Source organism: Astyanax mexicanus, chromosome 23 (assembly GCF_023375975.1).
Source record: "Astyanax mexicanus isolate ESR-SI-001 chromosome 23, AstMex3_surface, whole genome shotgun sequence".
Taxonomy (NCBI): domain Eukaryota; kingdom Metazoa; phylum Chordata; class Actinopteri; order Characiformes; family Acestrorhamphidae; genus Astyanax; species Astyanax mexicanus.
The window spans coordinates 13,161,321-13,188,329 of record NC_064430.1 but is presented as its reverse complement, the minus strand read 5'-3'; the positions used below and the strand labels follow the sequence as shown (position 1 = coordinate 13,188,329).

General features: G+C 40.5%; 1 protein-coding gene across 2 annotated transcripts in view; it reads right to left on the bottom strand.

The window, feature by feature from the left end:
• Positions 1-27,009, bottom strand: part of fam189a1 (family with sequence similarity 189 member A1) — a 264,477-nt gene that overhangs the window by 9,585 nt on the left and 227,883 nt on the right. For both annotated transcript variants that reach the window (XM_049471052.1, XM_049471053.1), the window contains exons 5-7: positions 20,665-20,772; positions 9,691-9,851; positions 5,807-5,942 (exon numbers count right to left, since the gene is read on the bottom strand). In XM_049471052.1, coding sequence (XP_049327009.1) covers positions 5,807-5,942; positions 9,691-9,851; positions 20,665-20,772 — 405 coding nt within the window. The remainder of the gene's footprint in view (positions 1-5,806; positions 5,943-9,690; positions 9,852-20,664; positions 20,773-27,009) is intronic.

Genomic DNA, 27,009 nt, shown 5'->3' with positions numbered 1-27,009 from the left:
AGACCACTGCGGCAGTGAGGAAGGGGTTGTGTTAATTGTAACCCGTTGGCCGACCAGCCAGTCTACTGATATCTTCATGCAAATATTTCTTTAAGATCAAACAACTTTTAGGAAATGGAGAAATTCTTCTCAAACCTCCTCTCAGCAGGAACACAAACCCTCTAAAACAGAGATTAATCAAAGGTATGGCAATGGACTTGCTTGCTTGCCCCTTTTATGACATTTCTGAATGATTTTCACCCAGCCACTAAAAGAAAATCATTAAGTACTGATTAAGTGTCAGAATGTTCAGAAAGTATCTCTGAAAGAAGGACTATAATTTTGTTCACAGACTGTTAAAGGCTGCTGTCAACCTGATTGCAGATTTTAAAACTACCTAAATGATTCTGACGCTGCGCTATGATCATTAATCACGGTCAGTGTGGACAAAAAAAAAATAAAGAAAGTGAAACAGAGAGTGAAAAGCCTGAAAAACAGAGTTTCTCTGCAGGATCAGGACTGTGTAGAATCCAGATTATTCAATGACTGACAGTGTCATTGCCATGGCAATTTATACAACCCCACTGCAGCAGATCTTTACTGTTTTTAAGCTTTCAGTGTTGAAGATCAGATAATTAAGGTACATTTACAGCAATTGCAGTGGTGAAGGTTAAAGGTCAACTCAAGTAGGAAGTGGGTACCGATGCACCAAAAGAACATTTTTGACAGAAACTGAAACTGAATAGAATGAAACATCTGTCATGTTTTGCCCCCGTTTTTCATTTCATTAACCAAATTACATAAAATAATATATAAAAATATATAGGGCTTTTAATTTGAAGCAAGGGCTGCAGACATGGTAGGTATGGCTGGAATAGTTTAACAGCAATTGCTGGTGTAACGGAGTTGAAATGAACAGTTAATAAAAATGAATGAGTGTCACCAAAATGGCTCCATTGTTATGAAAAAATAGATTTTGTAAAATGGTTTTTTAAAAAGGGTTGATTTTTTTGGGAGCTTTTCCTTTGTTCTGACATCACTACAGGCTGTGCAGCACTTGTTCCTGACTACTGATTCAATGACCGAACAGTGATCATTACACTAACAGCTGGGTGAATCCATGATGTTAACAGACACAGCAGCCATCCTTGGCCATGTTGGAGTGGTTTAGTGGCGATGTTACCTAATGATGCTCAAGCTTTTTCTGAGCCTGATTACTCACTGAGTTGATGATAGACTGTGAATCATTATACTGTTTGTGGCTATAGAGAACCCAACTCTGATGTATTTTTTTGTCTCTGTTTTAAATACAGTTAAGTTCTGCTGCTTCTGCTGTTGAAAGAAATCATAGAGAAAACCCTGCAGTATGATCTAAAATAAATTAGACACTATTCGTTATAAACTTTTTTATTCTTCAGTCTTTTGTTCCAAGTGCTTTTTTGTGCTATTTTTGGCTGAATGTTTTTGCTTGCCAAACATTTGGTGTCTCCCTTTGTCTGGGCTTATCAAGCCAGCACTTTTAGCATTTGCTAAAGTATGATTTATAATGATTTGTAGGTACAGTTTTAGGTACAGATAGCCATTGAGGGCATTTTTCTGTTTTATATACGACAGCTCTGGAAAATAATAAGAGGCCACAAGAAAAGTTTCTTTGATTTTACCTAATTGAAAAACTATGGATTCTAATCAAGAGGAAGATGGATGATCACAAGCCATCAAACCAAGCTGAACTGCTTGAATTTTTGCACCTGGAGTGGCATAAACTTATCCAAAAGCAGTGTGTAAGACTGGTGGAGGAGAACATGCCAAGATGCATGAAAACTGTGATTAAAAACCAGGGTAATCCCACCAAATATTGATTTCTGAACTTACAAACTTATTTCAGCCATTTCTCATTTTCTGCAAATAAATGTTCTAAATGAGAATATTTTTCTTTGGAATTTGGGAGAAATGTCTGTAGTTTGTAGAATAAAACAAAAAGTGTTCATTTTGCTCAAACATGTACCTATAAATAGCAAAATCAGAGAAACTGAAGTGGTCTTTTATTTTTTTAACTATGCTTCCTTTTCTATTATTTAAGATATTGTAAGTTTATGTTGTTTGAGTTAATGTGATCAATGAATACCGGATTTCTTCTTACAGTAGATTTCCTCTCAGTTGCAAAATAAGCCTTAAAAAAACAGTTTTCAATCGTGACTCACCAATAAACCCAGAGCGCACCGAGTGTCTGTACCTTTGTGACTTTTGCTGCTTTTTGCCGAGCCAGCCAGGAGAAAATCATCAGCGAGGACTAGTGCCTCGCTCTCGATGAGGAAGCTTATTTCTTTTTTTCTTTTTGTGCTCCTTTCTTCTGCGAAATGGAATTCCTCCTGACCGCATAGCTGCTGCGCTGAAAATTATAACCCATTACAAAAGCCACTCGGATTAATCCCCCCCCCCCCCCTACCCTCGAGTGTGCGAGAAGAGCTCTTCTAGAGTGGAGGCTCGCTCAGATGAATGGGAGTAATTGAAAAGGAGTAACACTTTGGGAGGATTGGATATGCGCATGACAGCAGCACTCTCATAAATAGCAGCAGGGACAGAGGAATGCCTCTGTGAACAAGAGTCGCCACAAAACCCGCTAATGTCTGTGATATATTGGGGGTACGAGGCTCCGTCGTTCGTGGACCTCGCAGAAATGAAACTGTCATCATACTTTTTATGTGCCATTACATGTGACATGAGCTAGGTGCTTGCTAAGATTAGGCCTTCAGGGGTCACCAACGAATGGGGTCAACTGGAGAGGGAAATCTCCTAGTGTCATTAATGAGAGCCATTTATTACAGACTGCAGTTTCTCTCTTTCTATCCCTCCCTCCCACACACACATTCATATATACACTCATAATTGAATCTCCTTCACACTCGAATGAACCAGGACAAAAAAAATCATTCCCCAGCAGCACAATTCTCAAAAGACGAACTGCTTTGTGTACCGATATTTAATCCTTTTTTCGCTGCTATAAAATCTTCTCTTCCTTTTCATCGCATTAATTAACACACAACCAAATCTCATAGATTTATCCAGTGGAAAATCAATAGATTCAGTTTTTTTTCCACGTGCTTAAGATGGCGGCGCGTTAACACGCAGCGGCCGCTCCGGGTCCGTTAAATGGTGCTTTTGTGTTACTATTTGTCGTTTTTTCCGTTTATTTCCTGCAAATATGTGCATAGGAACACTCGTGCACATGTTCTACCACCGCCAGACCCTGCTACAGTGGAGAAACCAGCCAGAAAACACGCTACCGGACGAGGTTCTGCAGACGCTACTTGAGCTTAGCCTGCTAAGAGACCCAGGCCGCCAGCCCGCGGTGTTTCCTGACGCCGGAGCCCAGCGGAAGTGCCATTGCAAGCGGTGCAAGCGTAAGCGAAAGCGCGGAAAGAGAGCCGGGATCCGCGCAAGGCTAAAGGCTAGTCCTAGCCGGCCGGCTATACCATCGCTCTTTCTTGCAAACGTCTGTTCCCTTGACAATAAACTGGACTACATCCGACTCCAGCGAACTACCCAGCGTGAGTTCAGAGACTGCTGTGTTTTGGTTTTTGTGGAATCGTGGCTTAACGACAACATTCCGGACAGCGCCATTCAGCTAGCCGGGCTAACCGCGTTCAGAGCGGATAGTAGCGCGGCTCTATCCGGGAAGACCCGCGGTGGAGGCGTGTGTGTTTACATCAACACGGAATGGTGTAACAACGCTGTGACTGTCGCCAAACACTGCTCTCCGCTGGCGGAGTTCCTGATAGTCAAGTGCAGACCTTTTTATTTAGTACGGGAGTTCTCCGCCGTGCACCCAGCGCTAGCATTGGTGCTAATGCTAAAGAGGCTCTGTGTGAACTCTATCGGACTATCAGCAATCTGCAAAACAAACACCCAGACGGACTGTTTATTATCGCCGGAGATTTCAACCACGCAAATCTCAAGTCAGTGCTCCCTAAATTCCATCAACATGTGAACTTTGCAACGAGAGGAGCGAGCGCGTTGGATCTTGTTTACACAAACATCCCCAGCGCGTACCGGGCGGAGCCCCGCCCCCACCTCGCTTTCTCGGATCACATGTGTGTTTGGCTGACACCAACATACACACCACTCATCAGACGCTCCAGACCAGTTCAGAAGCAGGTGAAAACCTGGCCGGCAGGCTCCATCTCTGCCCTTCAGGACTGTTTTGAGTGCACTGCATGGGACATGTTTAGGGAGGCTGTTACTGAAGGCGATTCTGTTGATTTGGAGGAGTATGCAGCATCAGTCACTGGCTACATCAGCAAGTGCATTGATGATGTCACTGTCTCCAAGACCATCACCACACGCCCAAACCAGAAGCCTTGGATGACTGCTGAGGTACGTGCGCTGCTGAGGACCCGCGACTCCGCCTTCAGAGTGGGTGACAAGGTGGCCCTGAGGAAAGCGAGAGCCGACCTGTCAAGAGCTATCAGAGTGGCAAAGCGCGCACACGCCCAGAGTCCACAGCCACTTCAAGGACACGGGTGACGCGCGGCGCATGTGGCAGGGCATCCAGGCAATCACCAACTACAGGACAATGCCTCCGTCCTGTGAACGTGATGCCTCCCTCCCTGATGCCCTAAACAACTTTTATGCACGGTTTGAGGCACAAAACAACACGATGGCGAGAAAGACCATGCCCAAGCCGGATGAGCAGGTGTTGTGCCTGACTGCAGTGGATGTGAGGAACACTCTGCGAAGAGTCAACCCACGAAAAGCTGCAGGACCAGACAAAATCCCCGGCAGAGTGCTCAGGGAGTGTGCAGACCAGCTGACAGATGTTCTCACGGACATCTTCAACATCTCCCTGTGCAGCGCCACTGTCCCAACGTGTCTCAAGTCCACCACCATCGTCCCTGTGCCGAAGAAGTCCACAGTGTCCTGCCTCAATGACTACCGTCCCGTTGCACTTACACCCATCATCATGAAGTGCTTCGAGAGGCTAGTCATGAGGAACATCAAGACACAACTGCCCTCTTCACTGGAGCCCCTGCAGTTTAAGTATCGTCCCAATCGCTCCACGGACGATGCCATCACCACCACCCTTCATCTCTCCCTCACCCACCTGGAGAAGAAGGACACTTACGTCAGAATGCTGTTTATAGACTTCAGTTCAGCATTCAACACCATCATCCCACAGAACCTCACCAGGAAGCTAAGCTCGCTCGGCCTCAACACCCCCCTCTGCAACTGGATCCTGGACTTTCTGACGGGGAGACCCCAGTCAGTCCGGTTCGGGGGCAGCACCTCCAGCACCATCACACTGAACACGGGGGCCCCCCAGGGCAGTGTCCTGAGTCCTCTGCTGTTCACCCTGCTGACTCATGACTGTGCTGCAAAACACAGTTCTAACAGCTTTATCAAGTTCGCCGATGATACAACCGTGCTGGGTCTCATCACCAAAGGCGACGAGTCAGCATACAGAGAGGAGGTGCAGCGGCTGACAGACTGGTGTACAGTCAACAACCTTCACCTGAATGTGGACAAGACAAAGGAAATGCATGAAAACTGTGATTAAAAACCAGGGTTATTCTAACAAATATTGATGTCTGAACTCTTAAACTTTATGAATATGAAATTGTTTTCTGCATCTTTTTTGTTATTTCAGCCATTTCTCATTTCTCATTTTCTGCAAATAAATGCTCTAACTGACAATATTTTTATTTGGAATTTGGGAGAAATATTGTCTGTAGTTTATAGAATAAAACAACAATGTTCATTTTACTAAAACATATACGTATAAATAGCAAAATCAAAGAAACTGATTCAGAAACAGGTAAACTGGACTTACCTGGCTGGCCGGGGTGGCACCCACCACTGACTCATATGGTGGTGGTAGTTCTGATGGGTACAGGGTTCCTGGGCTGTTGATGGGAACACCGTATATGGCACTGAAGGGAGAGTGAGGGAAGTCTAGGTGCAGGCCCCTAATGATGAGAAAAAAAATAGTCAATAATTATATGAGCCAGTAGAGCTAAGAGCATGATATTGAAAAAATGTGTCTCTGTGGTGTACTTCTAGGTTTAATCAGAGACATTAATAATGAGCAGACCAAGCACTGGTTGAAATATGACTGGACATTCTCGTAAGCCTGATTCCAGCATCTGCTCATGGATAAAGTCCTGTCTTTCAACCAAAAGAGCCAATCAGCTTGCTTCTTACACTATAAGTGGAGGATGGTCTGTGTTCTAGGGGGAAAGCTCTGCTTGGTGAGGAGATCTGGGCAAGTGCAGCACCCATACCAAGCAGAAAGATCACATTTTTGTGCAGTATGGATCCACACATTACAAACTGTTCATGAAGTTGATTTAGAGTATTTTAGTCTTTCCCCTTTTAAACATATTGATGGCTTGTCTTGTATGAGTGAAGATAACTTCGCAAAGAACAAAATAACAGACCTATGTCTGGTTCACACTACATGATTTTAGGCCAGTTTTTCAGTTGCTGACAGTGTTTCATTGATTGCCAACAAAAATTCTGCTTGGGGGCAAATCGGGAATTACTAGGCGCTAGCACAGTCGCGTAGTGTGAACTACTGAAAGACGCTCGCGGAGCCATTGCTGACTGATCACCAACCAGTCGCAGAGGCCCAGCAAATATTCAACATGTTCAATATCTGACTCAGTCGGTGAGTGGGAGTCAGGAGCAGCAGCTACCTACAGCCAGTGGGATCACAGAAAGAGCAAACCACTGTCCAAAACACACCGTAGCTGTTTATAGAGAGCCTGACCACTTTCTCTTCCCCTGTTTTATCAGTAAATGGGTGTTAAACTCTAGAGGGAGCCCACGAGTGAGTCCTCTATGAATAGGGGAGAATGAAGCTAAAAACGAATAGAAAAGAGTATTTTATTTTTTGGAAAATAGAATAATGTATTTTACTAAAAAAGCAAAGAATTTTGCCTGTATATTTTAGTTTATCTGTAAAGGTTACTATTACTATTATCTGTAAGCTATTACTACTGTGAGCAGATTGGTTGGTGAGCTGATCCTGGGGATACAGGTAGAGCATGTTTAAAAGGTGTTAGTTGGAGTAACTGAAGTTTTCTGGCATGGTATTACTTGTTCTCGCGTGCGTTTAGTTCAGGTGTGTTCTCGTGATGAAACGTGTTTCTGAAGAGCAGCCAGGTGATTCTTCGATTTCCCAAGTCGAGAAATCGTGTAACCTGTGACCCCGTGTCACTGATCAGTCATGTAGCGTGAAAGTCTCAACAAAAATAACACAACGACTGACACCTCAAAACAGTGTGATAATTTAAAAAATAATGATGTTTTTCATGGACTAACACATCTGATCCACCTCATGTAGAACTTGCTAATGAACAGATGAACTTAGCAATTTCTTAGGCTAATGAACAGCCTATGAAATTCAAGAAATTGTGTCATATTTAAATTATAAAACTGACCTACGTAACTCTGCTCAATTTATATTAGTCAAGAAAATGGGTCAACCAGGAGTAAAAGCTAGATGACGGCCACGTCCAGGATGAATAGTGGCCATTCTAAAATCAGAACAAAGCAATTCAAGACAGCATCTCTTCCAGCATCAGCAGCATAAATCATTCTGAAGGCTCCAAAAAATATGACACTGACTATAGATCGCTTTTTAAAGCAATAACAACACCCCAGATATAGTCAATCAGCCCAGACACATCTGATTGCTTCTTTAGTTTTGTACCAGAGCCATCAAGCTAATGTAATGGTTGCTTAATGAAAGCTTTCAAGTAATAAAAGCTCATTGGCTCCAATTAGAATGATGTAAACTGCAAATCCAATCTAAATCCAATCTAGAGGCCTGCTATCTATCTCTCTTCACACTTACGCTCTGTGTCTTGTGCACACTCTTTCTCTATTCCTTCTCATAGTCTTTAACAGCAGCGTATGAGGTAAATAGCTTACACTGTATACAGTAAATAATACACAGATTTGTATGAAGTCATGTGATAGCAGTATGTACTGTTCATTGATCATGTGTCAAGTGTTACTTTAGGTGGCAATTTGGGAATGCCCACAGTTGTATAAGTTGTGAGGTGTTATCTTGTGAGGAAGGCTGAACATGTGTGCTTATAGCAGATGATGTGAATAATTTTTTTTTTTTCACAAAAATCGTCTCACATGGCTTTAATTCATACTAGAGACCACAACTAGACTGTTTAAAATGAATGAAAAAAACGATGGAATGAGACCTTTAATAAGCCACTCCATATAGTATAAGTCAATACGTCTGGACTGCTTAAATGTATAACTATCTTTAAGGAAAAAAAATAAACCCATTTTATTATTTTTTTGCCAAACATTTAACAGATAAGTTAAAAACGCTAAATTAGAAAAGTCTCTATGACTCACTTTCTCCACTCACTCAAGTATCCCATCTTTTTAATCAACCCCCACCCCCCACCCCCTAACTGTCTTCGGGGTATTGGGGTATAAAATACCATCCCCATCAATCTTTGAGTGCTTCATGATGTCATGCCATGCAGGTGATTTGTAGCCTGCAGCATATGCCAGCAGGCTTTCAAGCTTCTACAGTATTTTAGAGCTTCATTGGCATGCAAGAGCAGCTCAGGGCCAAAGCGCCTGATCAGCAGCTTTTTACGAGTGGACATGGGGCGAGAGTCTGACACTGGCAGAATCAGTGGCGGATTTGTGCTGGACCACGGACACAGCTGTTCCACAATGCAGACTGTCTGGGCAGCTGCTAACCTGGAGCTAATTTACACTACACACCAATCTGGCTCAAACTGTAGCACATCTAATGCAAACATGTCAGAGAGAGTGCCATCTGAAATAGGGTTTTTGTGGATGTTAACACTGGATTACATAGTCGTACTATTAATTTCTCTACCATTTACAGGGGGTGGACAATAAAACTGAAACACCTGGTTTTAGACCACAATAATTGATTGTCCCGACGGACAGTTTTGGTGGAAACAGGAGAGTTGAGGTGGAGACAGCTTCCTCTTGCATCCACAGTTAATCCTGTTGGATGTGGTTGGTCCTTCTTGGTGGTATGCTGACATTACCCTGGATACCGTTGCTCTTGATGCATCACAAAGACTTGTTGTCCTGGTCACAGATGCACCAGCAAGACGTGCACCAACAATTTGTCCTCTTTTGAACTCTGGTATGTCACCCATAATGTTGTGTGCATTGCAATATTTTGAGCAAAACTGTGCTCTTACCCTGCTTATTGAACCTTTACACTCTGCTCTTACTGGTGCAATGTGCAATTAATGAAGATTGGCCACCAGTTTCAGTACATCACAATTATCTATCTAGTCCAGGAGGGTGAAATTAGGGTGATCACTGGGTTTGGAAAGCAACTTCAGAGGATCCAAAGCGAATTCACCAATCATAATTAACAAGGGCACTTCCTTGTTTCTACATCCATTATCATTTGTTTCAGCTTCAATGAGTGAGTGATGATTTAGTCACAGCAGCAGTGCTACTGGAGTTTTTAAACACATTTGGCCCATTTGGGCTGACTATAGTCAACAAACTGTTCGCAGCGTCCTATGACCACTGATAATGGACTTGTGGATGGTGTGCAGCAACAGATGAAAGTGCTTTTCCACGAGGGATCAATTTGTCGAATCTGCAGCTAGTATTCAGTGCTACAGATGCATATATGTATGTATAAGTGTGTGTTTGCACAGTTTTTGAAAAAATATACTGTACCTTTGCCCCTCCAACACGGGTGTGCAGGTGTACTCCGGGGGGTAGTAGGGAGGTGGGGGGATGGGAGGGATGAACTCGTCGAAGTCCAGTGTCTGGTGCAGGATGGTACCGTAAGGAGTCATGCAGTCAGCACTCAGGGCCCGCGCTCGGTTCGGCATAAACTGCAAGCAAATAAAACACAGATTAAACTTATTTGTTTAACTTTTTGATGAAATAAGCCTTAGATTTGTGCAGGAGTTGCTCATGAAAGGAATAGATCAAATCAGAAAACTCCCAGATTTATAATCCATAGCCCACATTTATTTTTGAAGCATTCATTAAGACTCTAACATCACAACAAGGCATTTTTTTTATTTAGAAAGGTATAAATTCAGTTTTCCACAGTTTGGCACCTTTATACAACAAACACACACACACACACACACCTCCACAAATAATTGATTTGTGGTTTCAGCAAGCGAATAACATGGCTCATCATGCCTTTGAAGTGAGATACAGCCACAGTATAAAAAGCAGAGCTGGAACAGAAATCATTACTTCTTTATTAGTTTAGATTTTCGGGACTTAATATGAAAACATGTCTTTCGAAGTACACAGAACAAAGTGATGCATTACATTTACTTTAAAAGATACATTATTTTCACTATGAATAAAAGATGATACATCAATGCTGTCTTTAATTTTACTAGCTTTTGCTAGTAAATGTCTTGATATCTATTTTAATCCTTTGCAGATTAGTTGAAAATCAATTCAAATGAATGCATCCTGTCTTGCAGAGGAATGTAGGCACTTGGCTGTTGGTGAAACAGGCTTAGAGGCCCTTTTTAGTGACCTATAGCATACTGGTCAATTGTAAATGGTGCAGCTGGAATTAGGGCATGTTGGTGTGTCTTTTGTATTATGATGGCACAAAAAAATACTAAGTCTCCTTATTAATCATGGGTGTTTTTTGGGCGTAACTGACTTTGGCGCGTTTGTATCTTAACAACACGGTGCTTTGTGCGTCTCAGCAGAGGATAATAATCTGCGTGTTTGCGATGTTATGCCAGCAGCTCATTTATATATATATAGCTCTGGAAAAAAATAAGAGACCACTAAAATGCTGTGGAGAACTTTATGAATGTGTTTTCTTTGCATTATTTGAGGTCTGAAAGCTCTGCATCTTTTTTTGTTATTTCAGCCATTTCTCATTTTCTGCAAATGAATGCTTTAAATGACAACATTTTTACTGGGAATTTGAAAAAACTGCAATCTCACGATTATTCAATTATTCAGTTCCTTCATGACACGCATCTTTAATATTTATTGAGCTCAGTTTCTGGCAGAATTTTTGATAGATCTCAGTCCATTCCTCATGAATTTATCATTGGGGTTGTGTCTGCAAATACCTTCTTCAAATCCCACCCAAAAATTGTATGGGGTTTAAGTCAAGCGACTGTGACGGCCACTCCAGAATCTTCCAGGACTTCTTCTATAACCAAGACTTGATTGATTTAGTGGGATCACTGTCTTCTTGGAAAGTCTAGTTCGGGCCCAAGCTTCAGCTTCCTCACAGAAAACATCATCATTATATCATGACCATACAATGGTTGTAAAATTACAATAATGCCAATGTGTTGCAATCATTTCTGGGACAATATATTGTCTCAAATATTTTATCAGTTCAGCCCTAGCCAGTTTTTCTAGGGTAGAACTGACAAGAAACCATCCCAGCTCTCTAAATGTATTGGGGTGAATCAGTTCAGAGATATAGGGGGGAATATATAAAAGGTCTTATACTGTATATCAAGAGTACGTCTTTGAAACGAACATGAAATGAAATGAAATGTAACTATTGGAAACCTGAAGGATGTGAGTAGATTCTTTTGGAGCACGAATAGTGGAATTTCAAACATGTTGAAGGTTGTAATTTTTTTTTTTTTTTTGCTGGAATGCCAATAAAGAGAGAATTGAAGATAAGATGTAAAAAATGTATGAATAAAAGTGATATTACAGCGATATTATGGAGGCAAAAGTAAATAGATTAACTTAATACTTTAATGGTTTAAATGAAACATAATGGTAGAAACAAACTGGACACCAAGGTTGTGAGCTACAGAAGAGGCTCCAACTGATACGTTCTACTATATTTGTGTCAGTATTGAGTTTCAAGGAATAAAAATGTATTAATTGCCTAATATCACAGGAGTATAGTAGTAGAAAGGCAGTGGGTGGTGAGAAGTCTGTTAGATCTGATACTGAAGATAAATCTGAAACCATGACTACGAATTATTTGCCCAAGAGGCAGCATGTAAATAACAAAAAGGAAAGGGGCCAAGCACTGAACCCTGGGGAATGCCTTGATTGCATAACAGTAACAATATTGGAAGAATACTGCCGCAGAGAAATGAAGCGTTCGCTCACAGCACAGAAATGTAGGACTTTAACTAAGTGACTGTCGAACTGGGAGTGCAGACTGCAGAGGGACAAGTGTGAAGTTCTATATTTAATGTGGTTTAATGCATCAAAAGCAGGATTAAAATCTAGAAGGAAGAACAAGAATACATGCAATAATACAGGGCAAACATAAATATGGCTATTTTGAAAGCCGTAAGTAATGACTTTAATTAATTAAGTTAACCAAACATATATAATATTAACCTTGTATAATAATTACTGTATTTTTCGCACTATAAGGCACTCTTAAAATCTTTTAATTATCCCAAAAATCGACAGCAGTAAAGTGACTGCGCTGAAGTGAAGCGTTTTAAAGGAGTTTCAGTGAAGTTTCTCCAGCACCAAGGCTGGAGCAGTATTAGCATTAGCCACTAACCCCAGTGCTAGCTCTTTTGCTGTTTAGAAGTGAGTATATCGGACTGTAGTCTATGTGTTTACCATGTTAAAACAAGCTGCATGGGTCAAACCCCTAGCTAACATCGCCCTTGCTTACAGGAACACTTGGGGTTCCTCAGAGTAACGTTGTCGGGTGGCATTTACTAGCGCTAAGTGCTGCTAACTGCGGCTAACGCTGCTGCTAACCGCACTAAAATATTAGACATCTAAGCTTACTGTATACAAACAGAAGTGCTTTACTAACCCAAATAAACAGTTTTCAGAAAAGAAATCTGTGTAGATTAACATCCAGCGCTCGTTTGACTTTAAAAGAAAATGTTTTATTTAAAAAATTACACTTTTACTTACTTAGGCGCCCCCAGCAGCGAGTCCGGCTGAATTAAAAGGGAAACATGGCGACATCCTTGTTCCTTACTATTGTTGCTTAAAATGCGCCTTATAAATCCACTGATTTATGTAGAAAATAAACCAGAAATAAGACGTTCATTGATAGTTCACCTTATAATTCAGTGCGTCTTGTAGTCCTTAAAATACAGTAAATAATAAGCAGTTTTGTGGTCAGGTGTGATAAATTTTCTCATTACTTTACAACAAATGAAAAAGATAAGTACCAGAGTTGATTTTAAAAGCTCCAGTGGGTAATCTCAAAATTAGATTAGTCCACATAGATATTGGTGGAATTAAATGAGGCCATTATTGGGCTAAAGAAGCCCAAACAAACCTATCAGAAGGTGTAGAAATCTTAATATTAGTCGAATAATCACGCTTATACATTCTTAAAAGCCAGAAATGCTCTGGTCAGCTCCGCCACACCAAAAAACGTAGAAGACAATGGAAGACAACTGAAGTAGATGATTGAAGATTTCTTTCCTTGTTGAAGAAAGAACCCTTCAAAGCATCTAATCAAGTCAAGAACCCTTCTGAGAAGGTCAACGTGTCATTGACAAAGCCTAAAATCAAAAGACACATTTAGGAATGAAAATGCACTGGGTTTACATCAAGATGCAAACCAGTGGCAACACTTATGAACAAATTAACTGAGCAGCTCTTCACTCTTTACATACTAAAAAAAAATATTGTTAACTGTCCTACATTCTCAATTAAAACATAAAGGCAACTGTGAAATAAGTTTTAAGTATTTAAGTCAGATATGCCTTAACTGACTTTCAATCTGACATTAATAGGATTTTTGTTTAATTTATGGCCATTTTTATCTGGTATTATGAGCTTTTCTCTGGATTCTTTTGTGGATCTGTCTGTTTGATTTTACTTTATCCAGCACACAGCACTTAAAAAAAGTGTATTAATGCACAACAGATTGAAGAATAATCTTACAGTTGTGTCTTAGGACACATATACAGCCCCCTCTAAACTGATGTCCTGTTGTTTTCCTCTGTCTACCTGTTCGATATCTGTTACCTAGTACACCAGCGACGACTTTCTTCTTTAGGACATTGTAAACAGTTGTACTTGCCATGGCCAACAGTTGTGCATTGTTTTTGACTGATTTTCTATCTTCTCTCAGCTTAATAATTGCTTGTTTTTCATGCATAAACAGCTCTTTTGTCATGTTGGTTTGTCCCCTAACTATAAATGCACAGTCTGCACAGGCAAAACCCAAATCTGAACACATCCAGCTCTATTTATTATTTGAATTATCAATGTATTGGGCAACAAAACACACCTGACCACCACATGTTCCAATACTTTTGCTCACAAAAAATGGGTGGGTTCAGATTGTAGGTGCTAACTTCTGATTTGTGTATCAGATGTATCCAGATCCAGATGTAAATACCTGAACTTAAAAGCTGAAATGTTGATATTTTGTCTCATGTTTATCTTTTAATGTCAAATATCTGCAGCACGTGGCTTAGTGGTTAGAAAGTTCGCCTCCCAGCACTGGGGTATTGGGTTCAAGTCCCTATCTGGGTGGAGTTTCTCCAGGGACTCTGGATTCCTCCCACAGTCCAAAAACATGGAGATCAGGTAAATTGGATATTCTAAATTGCCCACAAAAATTTAATACTCTAAATTGATCTGGTGTATACGTGTAAAAAGTGTGTGGTATGTATGTAAGTTTGTATGTGTATGTAAATTGTTAATTGGCACTGATGCAGACGGTGCAGGACGGTAGTTTCCGGTTGAGAGTACGCTGTGCGCTATTGGCTGCCGCTTCTTACCGTTGTGTGGATGAGTGCTGAGTATGAATGGTTGTGTGTAAAATGTATAAATTGTAAAGCATCCTTGGGTTTCTAGAAAGGCGCTATATAACTTGAACTTCATTCATTCAAACCTAAATAATAGGATTGGCCTTACTGGTCCAATACTTTTGGAGGGGACTCTAAATGACTACAGCTTTGCCCCAATTAGACCCCCCAAAAAAAGGCTCTCAGAGGCTACTTTTGGGTAGTGTTCCTCTTGGTGAGAGATTGTTGACTGCTATACATGTCTCTATTATACACTTGAAGACGTTTAGCCCAGTTGACAGACTTTGGACTGTGAAAGCTGGATGGTTGTTTTGACAAATTGCATAGAACCAAGGCCATCAATCAGCCAGCAGCTGACAGTGGTATTGTGAACCCTTGGCTGCTATGGATCGAAAAAGTATAGTCTTTAGAGGTGAATTTCTTAGAAGTTATTTTTCTATTAGGATCTAATGATGGTCTGGTTTAAGTGTGGAGGCCTTATGGTGAGCCCTTTAAAGAAGTGAAACACTACCCTAACTTCTGGTGTGATGATCTGGTGAGCCATACAAACGCATACAAAAGTCAGCCACCCCTAGTAGTGATATGAAGGACATTAACAGCTTAGCAATATATAAGACCTCTCAAGGCATGGCTTAAGCTGGTATTTTTTTCAGCAGGATAATAAAAAAACAGGGAAGGAATAATAAGAGGGAGCATTTTAGTCTGAGTCTGAGTGGCTACATCAAAAGCTGTGTTGTAATAGACAGAGGAAATATACCCAGACAGATGTGAGTGGTGCAAAAGGAAAAAAGAAGAGGAGCAGGAGGATCAATAACTATATATTACTGTAAAAAGAAATAAAAAAGGAAAAGCTTTGTCCAAGGCAAGGGAAATACGGGCATTATCAATAACCTCAGTATGTTTCTGATCTAAACGAAAAACCAAAGATCCAGCAACAGGTGAAATGTAGGCTGGCTAAGGTTACTGTTCACTAAACTCATACAGGAAATGAAGGGTGAAATGTGGCGAGCAGTAAATCAAAAGAAACAGTATTGGAGTAAAACCAATCGATTTCAAGGCCATAAACTTGAATGATGTTCTTTTACAAAAAGCACAAAGACAAGCAGAGAGCAGCAGACTTGTAAACAAAACCCGGACCACCTCCACGAAGCCTAAGCTTTACATTGGCTCAGTAAATAAGAACATGGGATTTGTATGGTTTTGAATGTATGGTTGAATGTCCGTAGTCCCATCTATTAGATCTCTGGCTTTTGAAAAATCTGAATAATGCTGTAAAATACAGATATTTTTAGAAGTAGATGCGTGGAAAAAGTAGAGTTTTATAAATGTGGTTGATTCCAAACAGAAAAATAGGTTTCATTTTGAGAGGCAACACCCAGAACATTACAGAAGCACTGCACGATGATGCATCACCAAGTTTGCCTGGGAAGATTATCCATGTGACATCCAGCACCATTAACTTATTTAGTGTCATTGTTCGACCTATCATACAGAAAGATGATCAGTGATGGGGCCCCAAATACAACAATTGTTCTGTCTCCAGCCCATACATTGCAACATGAAAGCAACATAGCTGTCTTTAGCATGTAGTTCCTTTTATGAAGCAGGCATGAGTAGTTCAAGTTAAAGTTCAAATGTATGTTCAGTATTTTTTTAAATATCCCTTAAGTTGTTTATGTTTACATCATCAAATAAGTAATACATTACTTATAAATTAGTAATAAATTAGTTGCACCCAGTAGGAAGTGTCAGATTGCAATGCTGCTCATAAAGAAGGGACATGTTAACAGGAATAAAAAATGGTCAATAATTTAGACCGAAATAGGCAATATTTTTTTAAGCTACACATGCAGAAGTAGTGCATAACACATGTTGTAGAGGTTCCTAATGGACTCCTGCAATAATCCATCCCATGCAGCTTGAATATTCTCACACAGTTCCTGTAATTTTGCGGTAGTGGTGGAGTTTTGTATAGCCACATACTGTAGTACTTAAAATTTCCTGTATACTAGTAAATATATTATAAACACTTCAGGATAATTTAAAAAAGTGATACTGAAAGCATACTCAGTTATTTTTAGTTAAAAAAAAGTGTACTTATTTCACACTTGAATAAACTTAAAGTTAATGCTTGAGGTAAATTGCAAAAACAGATGAGCGCTATCTTTTACATACCCCTTTATTTGTTCTTGATTAACTCTTTGCTTCTCTGATGAACAGGTAGACCAAACTAATTTTACAAAGAATATTTAAAAATAATATGTCCAAAACGGTAGGTCAGCCACCTAAGGAATAATTGTAAAATTCTGTAAGACAGTTGCAGTCAGTAAAAAGAAGAGTAAGAAACTACAGAAACCTGATAACTAGCACAAATTTGATGTTGATGCACACTGTAATAAGTCTTAAAGGAAAGCCAGAAAGAACAGAAAAAAAAACCAAGTAGAAGGTTTTGCCAACTGGAAACTGCTACAAAAGTAAAAAAAAAAAAAAAAAAAAACAGTGAAAGTTAATGGCAAGTTAAGCACTTTAAAAGAATCAACAGTGGACAACCCAAATAAAGTGCTGCCATTAATGTTCTAATATTTAATCACTCTGAATAAAAATAATTTACTCATTATTTATTCAGTCTGTAATTTGCACAATTAAAGGTTCAGTAATTAATAAGCACTACATTTCCATTCACTGCTTCTATTTATTACCTTTAATTGAACACTTGGAATGCCTGTTTCAGGGCCTGTGGAGTGAAGGCTGTGAGAATCTTTTGTCACTCTGTTGTGACCTCTACACACTCACACACACACACACACACACACACACACACACACCCCGTTAATCTCTCCTCCTCTGTGTTTTAAAAGCAGAGCTTTGCCTCAAATTCCTCTGACCCGATAATGAGACGCTTCCAGAGAAACAGAGAGAGAGAGAGAGAAACAGACAAAGAGAGAGAGAGAGAGGAAAAGAGACAGAGGAAAAGAGACAGAGAGATAGACAGAGAGAGAGAAAGAGAGAAACAGACAAAGAGAGACAGAGAGAGAGAAAGAGAGACAGAGAGATAGAGAGACAGAGAGAGAGAGACAGATTATCGTCGCTGTCACTTGGATCAGAGGCTCATTGGTTCAAATCCAGGTATATAACTGTCAAAATTATTTGAGGATCACTGATTAAAATCCCAGATCATTCATGTCACTATGATCTGAGAATTGTTTATTCGAATTAAGGATCATGTTGTTTGCTTGGGGGCATTATGAATAAGCTTTCAGTTTTAGAAACTTAAAAAAATGGACTAGCATTTGTGTAAAAGTGATTTTTCCTAATTTCCTTTTTATTTATGGCCCAAACTGTCAACTCTAGTATTGACAGCTCACCTCTGAAGTACACAACATAACCACTGCACTGTAGTGGGACCAGTTGCAGGTGCAAAGTAAACAGCTTGCCCTGGGCTCAGCTTTGTGCTTTGTGGTTTTAAGCGACATTGTCTTTGTGCAGGCAGTGTGTCGTCGGTAGCCTGGTGATTTCTCGCATTGCCACCCTGCGCCCTGAGACGAAACTAATCCCCGACTCCTGCTCCAGCGAGCCGTGCAGCTACAGGCATGCTAATATTGCTCAGACCACTTTTTCTCCACACTCATACATTACTGAGATACAGACATACAGGGGTTGGACAATGAAACTGAAACACCTGGTTTTAGACCACAATAATTTAATGTCCCGACAAACAGTTCTGGAGGAAACAGGAGAGTTTAGGTGCACATTGAATTCTGCCGTGATTTGAGCAGCCGTGGTTGCGTCCACAGTTAATCCTGTTGGATGTGGTTGGTCCTTCTTGGTGGTATGCTGACATTACTCTGGATACTGTGGCTCTTGATACATCACAAAGACTTGCTGTCTTGGTCACAGATGCGCCAGCAAGACATGCACCAACAATTTGTCCTCTTTTGTACTCTGGTATGTCACCCATAATGTTGTGTGCATTGCAATATTTTGAGCAAAACTGTGCTCTTACCCTGCTAATTGCACCTTCACACTCTTCACGCTCTTACTGGTGCAATGTGGAATTAATGATGATTGGCCTCCAGGCTGCTCCAATTTAACCATGAAATCTTCCACACTAAAATGAAAGAGGTTTTAGTTTCATTGTCCGACCCCTGTACATCCTGCTGTTTCTACACACAGATACACTTAAACTGTTTCAGCATGTATCATGATTTCCTGCACTTCAACAGGCTTTTTTATTCAGTTTTTTAGTTTCTGAATGACTGTGCATATCTGACAGTCAATACTCTCTAAAATAATATACGAGCTCACACAGTCACAAGACTAATAAGCTTTCTGACCCACTGGTTTTTATTATAACTGAAAACTGCTTAAAGTATACACATTTCTGTTCTTTTCTAAGCAAAGAAAATAATAATAATAGAGCAAAATAGTCTATCTTTCTATCACTGTGGGACTTTTATTATCCAAAAAGAGGGTAAAACAGGGACATGCCGTTCGTCATGCACTGGCTCAGCCCCTATACCGCAGTCATCCAGCCGGGTCTCAGAATTTACTGCACGGCCCATAAACCTCCAAAGCCCACTTATATACAATATTAAAATTTTATGTTCCCACAAGTTTACTTCCTCACACATAAAAGGGGCTGGTGAATAAAGTTTCAGTAGGTATTAAAACCCCCTGAACCACCACTGTCCTCCACCACTGCCTTTAGTAGCACCATTCCACCCACCAACACTACAATTCAGATGTAATCTTGGCTTTAAAAAAATACACTGTTGTGAACATTCAGTCCTGGATTGAGAAGCTCTTTTAGTGTGGAAGCTGCTGTTGCTTTAAGAAAGCACAGCATAATAAGAGATGACTGTGCATATAATACAGCAATTTCCTGATTATATTGGCAGCGCTTTAGACGGCTGGACCACTCAGCCCCTTTATATTGAAGTTTACATGGACACTAACTAGCCATTTTCTTATTGCTTACACTGTTATTATTATTATTATTATTATTATTATTTATTTTTTATTTTTTTTTATAATTTTATGTCTAATTTTTCCCATTTTACATGGCCAATTACCCAACCTTCTCACTAGGACTCCCCCTATCACTAGTAATGTCCCAACATACCAGGAGGGTAAAGACTAGCACATGCTTCCTCTGATACATGTGAAGTCAGCCACCGCTTCTTTTCGAGCTGCTGCTGATGTAGCATTGCAGAGTAGCATCACAGCGCACTCGGAGGAAAGCTCAGCGACTCGGTTCGGATACATCAGCTCACAGATGCCCTGTGCTGCAGACATTACCCTTTAGTGATGTGGGAGGAGAGTGCCATCTACCCACCCGGAGGGAGCAGGGCAAATTTTGCTCCCTCTGAGCGCCGGATTAATATAATAATATTAATATTATTACATTGTTATAACCCTCAACCATCATTATTACTTTTGTCATTTTTATTATATCACCACTATTATAATCATATAATTACACCTAAACATATTAGAAATATGTGGCTCCATAGTGATTTTATATAATTAATTTATAAGTAGACTGACCGGAGGAGGATGGGTCCCCACTTGAGGGAGTATTTCCATGCCACTGTTGCTCACTGGAGGTTTAAAAAATTTTTATGCTTTGTTTGATTTTCTGTAACTCTGTAAAGCTGCTTTGCAAAAACATCAACTGGTCAGAAGCATAGCAAATTTGCATACTGCAGCCTTATGTGACATCAGTATACCAAAAAAATCAATATCAGGATCACAATCTCTATTTATAATATATATTCCAGTACTGATATACATATTTACTTATTATAACTGACATGTTTACTCCTCTTGTCTGTCCCCATCTTTTCTTCACGACACAGTGAGACAAGCGCAGCAATACACATGACTACACACTCCTCCTCCTCACACACACACACACACACACACACACACTTACCATCTGCAGTATATCAGTAGAGACCATCTGCATGCAGCACATGGCTGTGGCAAGAGCACACACAATGGTGGAGATGACATTCAGTGCACACACACTAAACAACAGCTCCTGCAGAGAGAGAGAGAGAGATAAAGAGAGAGAGAGAGAGAGAGAGAGAGAGAGAGAGAGAGAGGGTTAGTTAAGCAACAGGACATTTTTTTTTCCAGCAAAATCACAGTCTGTATTATGCTGTTGTTGTTTGCTTGTGAACACATTTCTCTGGCTGAGAATGACCAGAGAAGGAAAAACAGAGAGAAGGAGAAGGAAAATATGGCCCATTGGAATGGAGAAAGAGAGAGAGAGAAAAAGGGATGATCAGAAGCATTACTAAATTGATGCTACTGCATCATCGTCATCATCAGAAGATCATTCATTGGCTTTGCACAATGAAATTTAGCCTATGAATACACACAGACAGACACACACACACAAGAGCAGTTTGAGGTTGGGTTAGGCTTGATCAAGGGCATCTTAATCTTTATCTTTGACTATTGAAGGAAAAGAAGGCATTGCTCCTGTTTGTTTACTCTTATACCCTCCACACCCCAATCCTGTCAGAGCAAGGGATCAAACTGATGACTAGACCTATCACAATAATTGCATTATCAACTTATGACTTAAGTCACTTTTGCATGACTCCCACTATCACCTGCAATGCTCTTGAGGGTAAGGACAATCACATGAATCCTATGATACATAGGAAATCATCCAATGGATCTTTCTGAACTGCCACCAATGTGCCATCATTTGGCAGACAATGCACTCGGAGGAAAGTGCCGGTGTCGTGCTGAATTCAGCACCCCCGCCAGGAAAAGCACCAAAGCAGATTTTTTGGGCCTGATCTAAGCTCTAAATAGGAGTTATAGTCTTAGTCTAGTGAGCTACTGAGCCACTCAAAGCCTGACATTTTTTTTTAATACATATTGTCATTAAACAGTGCACTGTGCCAAAATCTGAAATTTAACTTCTAGTCAAAACAACCATTAAATATAATATACATAGTCATACAAGAAAATATAGAAGATATAAAACAAGAAAAGACAGAATAGTAGTACAAATTATATGGTTTCCTCCTGTACCTGCCCTGACACCAGGAGGGTGAAGACTAGCACTTGCCTCCTCTGATACATGCGTTACTGTTGCTGATGCATCATTGCTGAGCAGCATCACAGCACACTCTGAGGAAAGCGCAGCGACTCGTTTCTGATACATCAGCTCACAGACGCCATGTGCTGATTGACATCACCCTTTGGAGTGATGTAGAGAGAGAGCGCCATCTACCCATCCAGAGAGAGCAAGGCCGATTGCGCTCTCTCAGGGCTTCAGCAGCTGATGGCAAGCTACACGAGCAGAATTCAAACCAGCGATCTCCCAATCATAGTGTGAGCGCTTATCCTGCTGTACCGCTCAGAACCTCTGGCTAAGGCTATGGAGTAGTTGTGACATGGTTGTTACATTGTTGCTGTGGTACCCCATTTGGCTTGTTCGGTGTAACTCATGTTTTTATATAATCGTAAAATGAAAATCACATTCATTCCTATGTGAGCAATTCTTCATATCTGTTGCTATGCAGAAACAGTGCACCCAATCAGAAAGCTGTGTACACAGAAAGCCCACATCACACAATCAGACCAACATCTGGAGTTGAAATGTCAAATGTGTTGATATCTTGAAAACAGCTGCACAATTTACACAGAAGATTAAGACTGAAGACAAAACTAATAAAAAAATCTGACAATGATATTCTGGTTCAATGCTTTACACCAGAACAAAACAGTCCTTTTTAAAAGCCAATGTTTAATAAAGGATTAAAAGATACAGACAAAATAAAAGTCCTAACAGTCATGCAGAACTTGGTTGACCACCAAAGCTGCTTCCATCAAATACTCATTACTTAAAGCTTTCATCTCTGCGAGAGAGGAGGACAATTAAGCTCCATCTCACTCCAGATCTGAAAACAGCCACTGATTTTCTGTTCATTCCTCCACTGCGAGAAGACAGCCAAGCACTGTATCTGAAAGGATGTGGAGCTGATCAAGAAGATCTTTCTGAGAAAAAGCAAACGGACTAAAAAGAAGAACATCTGATCAAACAGACAAAGATACAAGTGGTAGGAGTACAAAGTTTTTCAAGCATGATTGTATTGTTGGGATTTCTTCACACATTTCACTGTTTTTAAATATATATATAATTTTATTTCCAATTTTTCCCCATTTTCTCCCCAATTTTGCTCATCCAATTACCCAACCCAGTCAATAGGACTCCCCCTGTCACTAGTAATGCCCCAACACACCAGGAGGGTGAAGACTAACACATGCCTCCTCTGATACATGTGAAGCCAGCCACCGCTTCTTGAACTAATGCAGCATTGCTGAGTAGCATCACAGCGCATTTGGAGAAAAAAAACAGCGACTCGGTTCCGATACATCAGCTCACAGATGCCTTGTGCTGTGGACATCACCCTTTAGTGATATGGGGAGAGGGAGCGCCATCTACCCACCCTACCTACCCTACCAAATTCTAAAACTAAAAATATTGTCATTTAGAGCATTTATTTGCAGAAAATAAGAAATGGCTGAAATGCAAAGAAAACAATTATTAGTTAATTATTAGTATATATTATTCATATTCATATTGGGGAAGTTGTAAGAGTTCAGAAATCAATATTTGGTGGAATAACTTTGTTTTTTAATCACAGTTTTCATGCATCTTGGCATGTTCTCCTCCACCAGTCTTACACACTATTTTTGGATAAATGTATGCCTTTACTCCTGGTGCACAGATTCAAGCAGTTCAGAGGTTTTTAATTAGGTAAAATCAAAGAAACTCATCATGTTTATGTGGTCTCTTTTTTTTCAGAGCTGTATGAGGAGATAGCTGAAGTCGTCAGATGATATGCACAGCAGGTCCCGAAAACCCTTCACATCATCAGTCTACATATAATATAATATATAAAAGAGAAAAAAAAAATTGTAGATTGCATAGACCATTACATACTGATACTGAATATTTAATTTAATTAACTAGCAGACAAAACCCAAGTTACTAAATACACAAGTGGACGAGTGGACAATGCTTCAGACACTTCTACGCACATGTACATGCAAAGTAGCAGCATACCTCTAATTTCCTCTGTAAAATCGTTCACGTCGTCTCAACCACCCGCAAATTTATGTAGGTTTCTTCTTTTTTTACGTGGAATTTCAGCGCACAACAGGGCACAAGTTAGTAAAGCTATGCGCTTTCTCAACTTTCTCAACATGCTCTGCTGGACCGAGCGCTTGTACACAGAGAGAGCTCTGCCTATGGGCTGCGTTTGACGTACAGTGTGAGCATATGAATCGCAACCTTTGTTTGTACACAACAAACCATTCAAACGTGCACAGTGTGAGCTCTCCACAACGCTTTAAACAACATCTGCAACTCTTCATGACCACAATTTCCTAGTTTTTCAAACTGAGTTCATAAACATGGCAATGAGATATTTATGAATGTTTCTTTACACATATTTGTGCACTCAATTTTTGAGTGCAATAGAATATCTCCGGGATGCGGCAGAACATGAGATTCAGAGCATGACAGTGCTGAAAAAAAGAAAAGAAAACTGCAGGAATTGTTGAGTGACGCAACCATGTCAACATGGACCAGAAGCTCAAAGGAATCCACGCCATGAATAATTGAGATTGTTTTGAGAGTGAATGAAAACAGGCCCAGCCAGTGTGTATACAGTGTATACAGCTCTGGAAAAAAAAAGAAAAAGAAAAAAAAAGACCACTTAACAATGATGAGTTTCTTTAATTTTACCAAATTATAACCTCTGGAATATAATCAATAGGAAGATCAGACCAAGTTGAACAGATTGAATTTTTGCACCAGGAGTAAAGGCATAAAGTTATTCAAAAGCAAGGGTGCCGAGTGGTCCAGCGGTCTAATGCGCTGCCACTATGAGCGGGAGGTCGCAGGTTCGAACCCCCGCTCATGCAGCTTTGCCATCAGCTGCCGGTGCTTAGAGGGAGCAAAATTGGCTCTGCTCCCTCTGGGGTGGGTAGATGGTGCTCTCTCCCCATCACACTTAAGCAGTGATGTCAGTAACGCGTTACTCTAATCTGACCCTTCTTTTCAGTAACGAGTAATCTAACGCGTTACTATTTCCAATCCAGTAATCAGATTAAAGTTACTTATTTAAGTCACTGTGCGTTACTCTCTCTATTTCTCTCCACCTCACAACACACACACACACACACACCGCTCCCTTACCCATTCCCCCTCCGCTCTTCCCCAATCACACGCGTCTCGCTTTCTCCCCTGTCTCTCTCTCTCGCGCTCGGCGTGTCTTTACTTTCCGCCCATTTTCGTTTTCCGCCAGTTCTCGGGCGATCTCTTAATAAAGGCGTTTTTTTTGCGGCCGCGTCCCAATTCACTACCAGGGCAGCGGTGTGCCACAAATTTGATTGGCAGAGGAGAACATTTAAAGATTTTACACCACACGTGATTGGAAGTTCACTGTGGCGCAGAGCGCACATACCGTAAAGACAAGAAAAGTTCCGGTGCTTTAAATGAACACTGTCAGAATTAAATCCTTCTCAGTAGTTGGGTCCGGTATGGGTCCGTATTGGACAACGTTTGGGTCCGGACCCGGACCGCAGTCTGCAAATATGTGATCCCTGGTCTAGACCATATACACGGTTCTGTTTTATAAAACCACCCCTAACTGCCCTGCAGAGAACAACAGATTCAATGTTCAGTTTTACAGTGTTAAATATGTGCGGCGGGAGGTGGTGTCTGCAGCTGCTGAAAGTAACTAATAAAGTAACTTGTAAAGTAACTTAGTTACTTTTAAAATCAAGTAATCCATAAAGTAACTAAGTTAATTTTTAAAGGAGTAATCAGTAATCGGATTACTTTTTCAAAGTAACTATACCATCACTGCACTTAAGGTGGCGCTGGGCGGCACGAGGCGTCTGTGAGCGGATGAATCGGAACCTAGCCGCTGTGCTTTCCTCCGAGCGTAGCAGCAGCTCAAAAAAAGGGGTGATTGACTTCATACGTGTCGGAGGAGGCGTGTGCTTGTCTGCATCCTCCAAGGGTCACTGGCGTCACCGGTGATGGGGACGCACAAAGAGGTGGGACAATTGGATATCCAAATTGGGAGAAAATGGGGAAAAATCAGAAATAAAATTATATATATAAAAAAAAAAGTTATCCAAAAGCAGTGTGTAAGACTGGTGGAGGAGAACATGCCAGGATGCATGAAAACTGTGATTAAAAACCCGGGTTATTGCACACAATATTGATTTCTGTGCTCTTTATACAACTTTATGAATATGAACTTCATAAAGTTTTCTTTGCATTATTTGAGGTCTGAAAGCTCTGCATCTTTCTCATTTTTTGCAAATACTTGCTTTAAATGACAATATTTTTATTTGGAATTTGGAAGAATTGTTGTTTGTAATTTATAGAATAAAACAACAATGTTCACTGTACTCAAACATAAACCTATAAATAGCAAAATGAAAGAAAATGATTCAGTCTCTTAATTTTTTTCTAGAGCTGTAGTCTTGTAAACAACTGCTTTTTTTTTTTAGCTTGGTTCACTAAGACAGCTGCAGAGTGGGCAGATTTTTCTAAAATGACTTTTTTGTTTTATTTTACGGCAATAATAAAGGCAAATTTCGTTCTAAAGGCTATAGAGGTGCTACTGCAGCAAATATGGCCGCCTCTACTACAAAAAAAAACAAGGAAAACGCCCACTGACAGCCTTCCAATCACCTCGCCTGACACAAGAACACAGACGCGTCAACTTACCACCTTTATGATGATGAATCTTTCAAGGCATCGTGCTTCTTAATGAGCACTTAAGGGAAAACGAGCTGGTCATCATGACACACGCCGCTGCTTTTTAACGACCGATGAGCTTTAGAGAGCCGATGCAGGGGCAGTGTGCGCTCTGAGTCGTTATGCAGACCCGGGCGGCGGCCGTTACGACCGCCCCCTTCACCTCCACTGCAATAAAAACACATGCAATCCTACAACAGCCTGCAGTAATAGCAGAGACTGCGTATTTACAGCATGTCCAGTGAAAATATTTTATTTAACTGCACCATAACGTAAAGGCCAGACTCTGGCCTTTAAAGCTGACCACTGATAAATAAGGCTGAGGGGGTTGCAGACAAATTGTTTGACCTAAGTGACCATGAAAAGGCATGAAATTTTATGACGGTGATAATGCCATATAAGAGTCCGCTGTCATTATTGTCATATATAAAGGCAGCACACTGATGGATCTGTCTGCTGACCCTGTGCTGT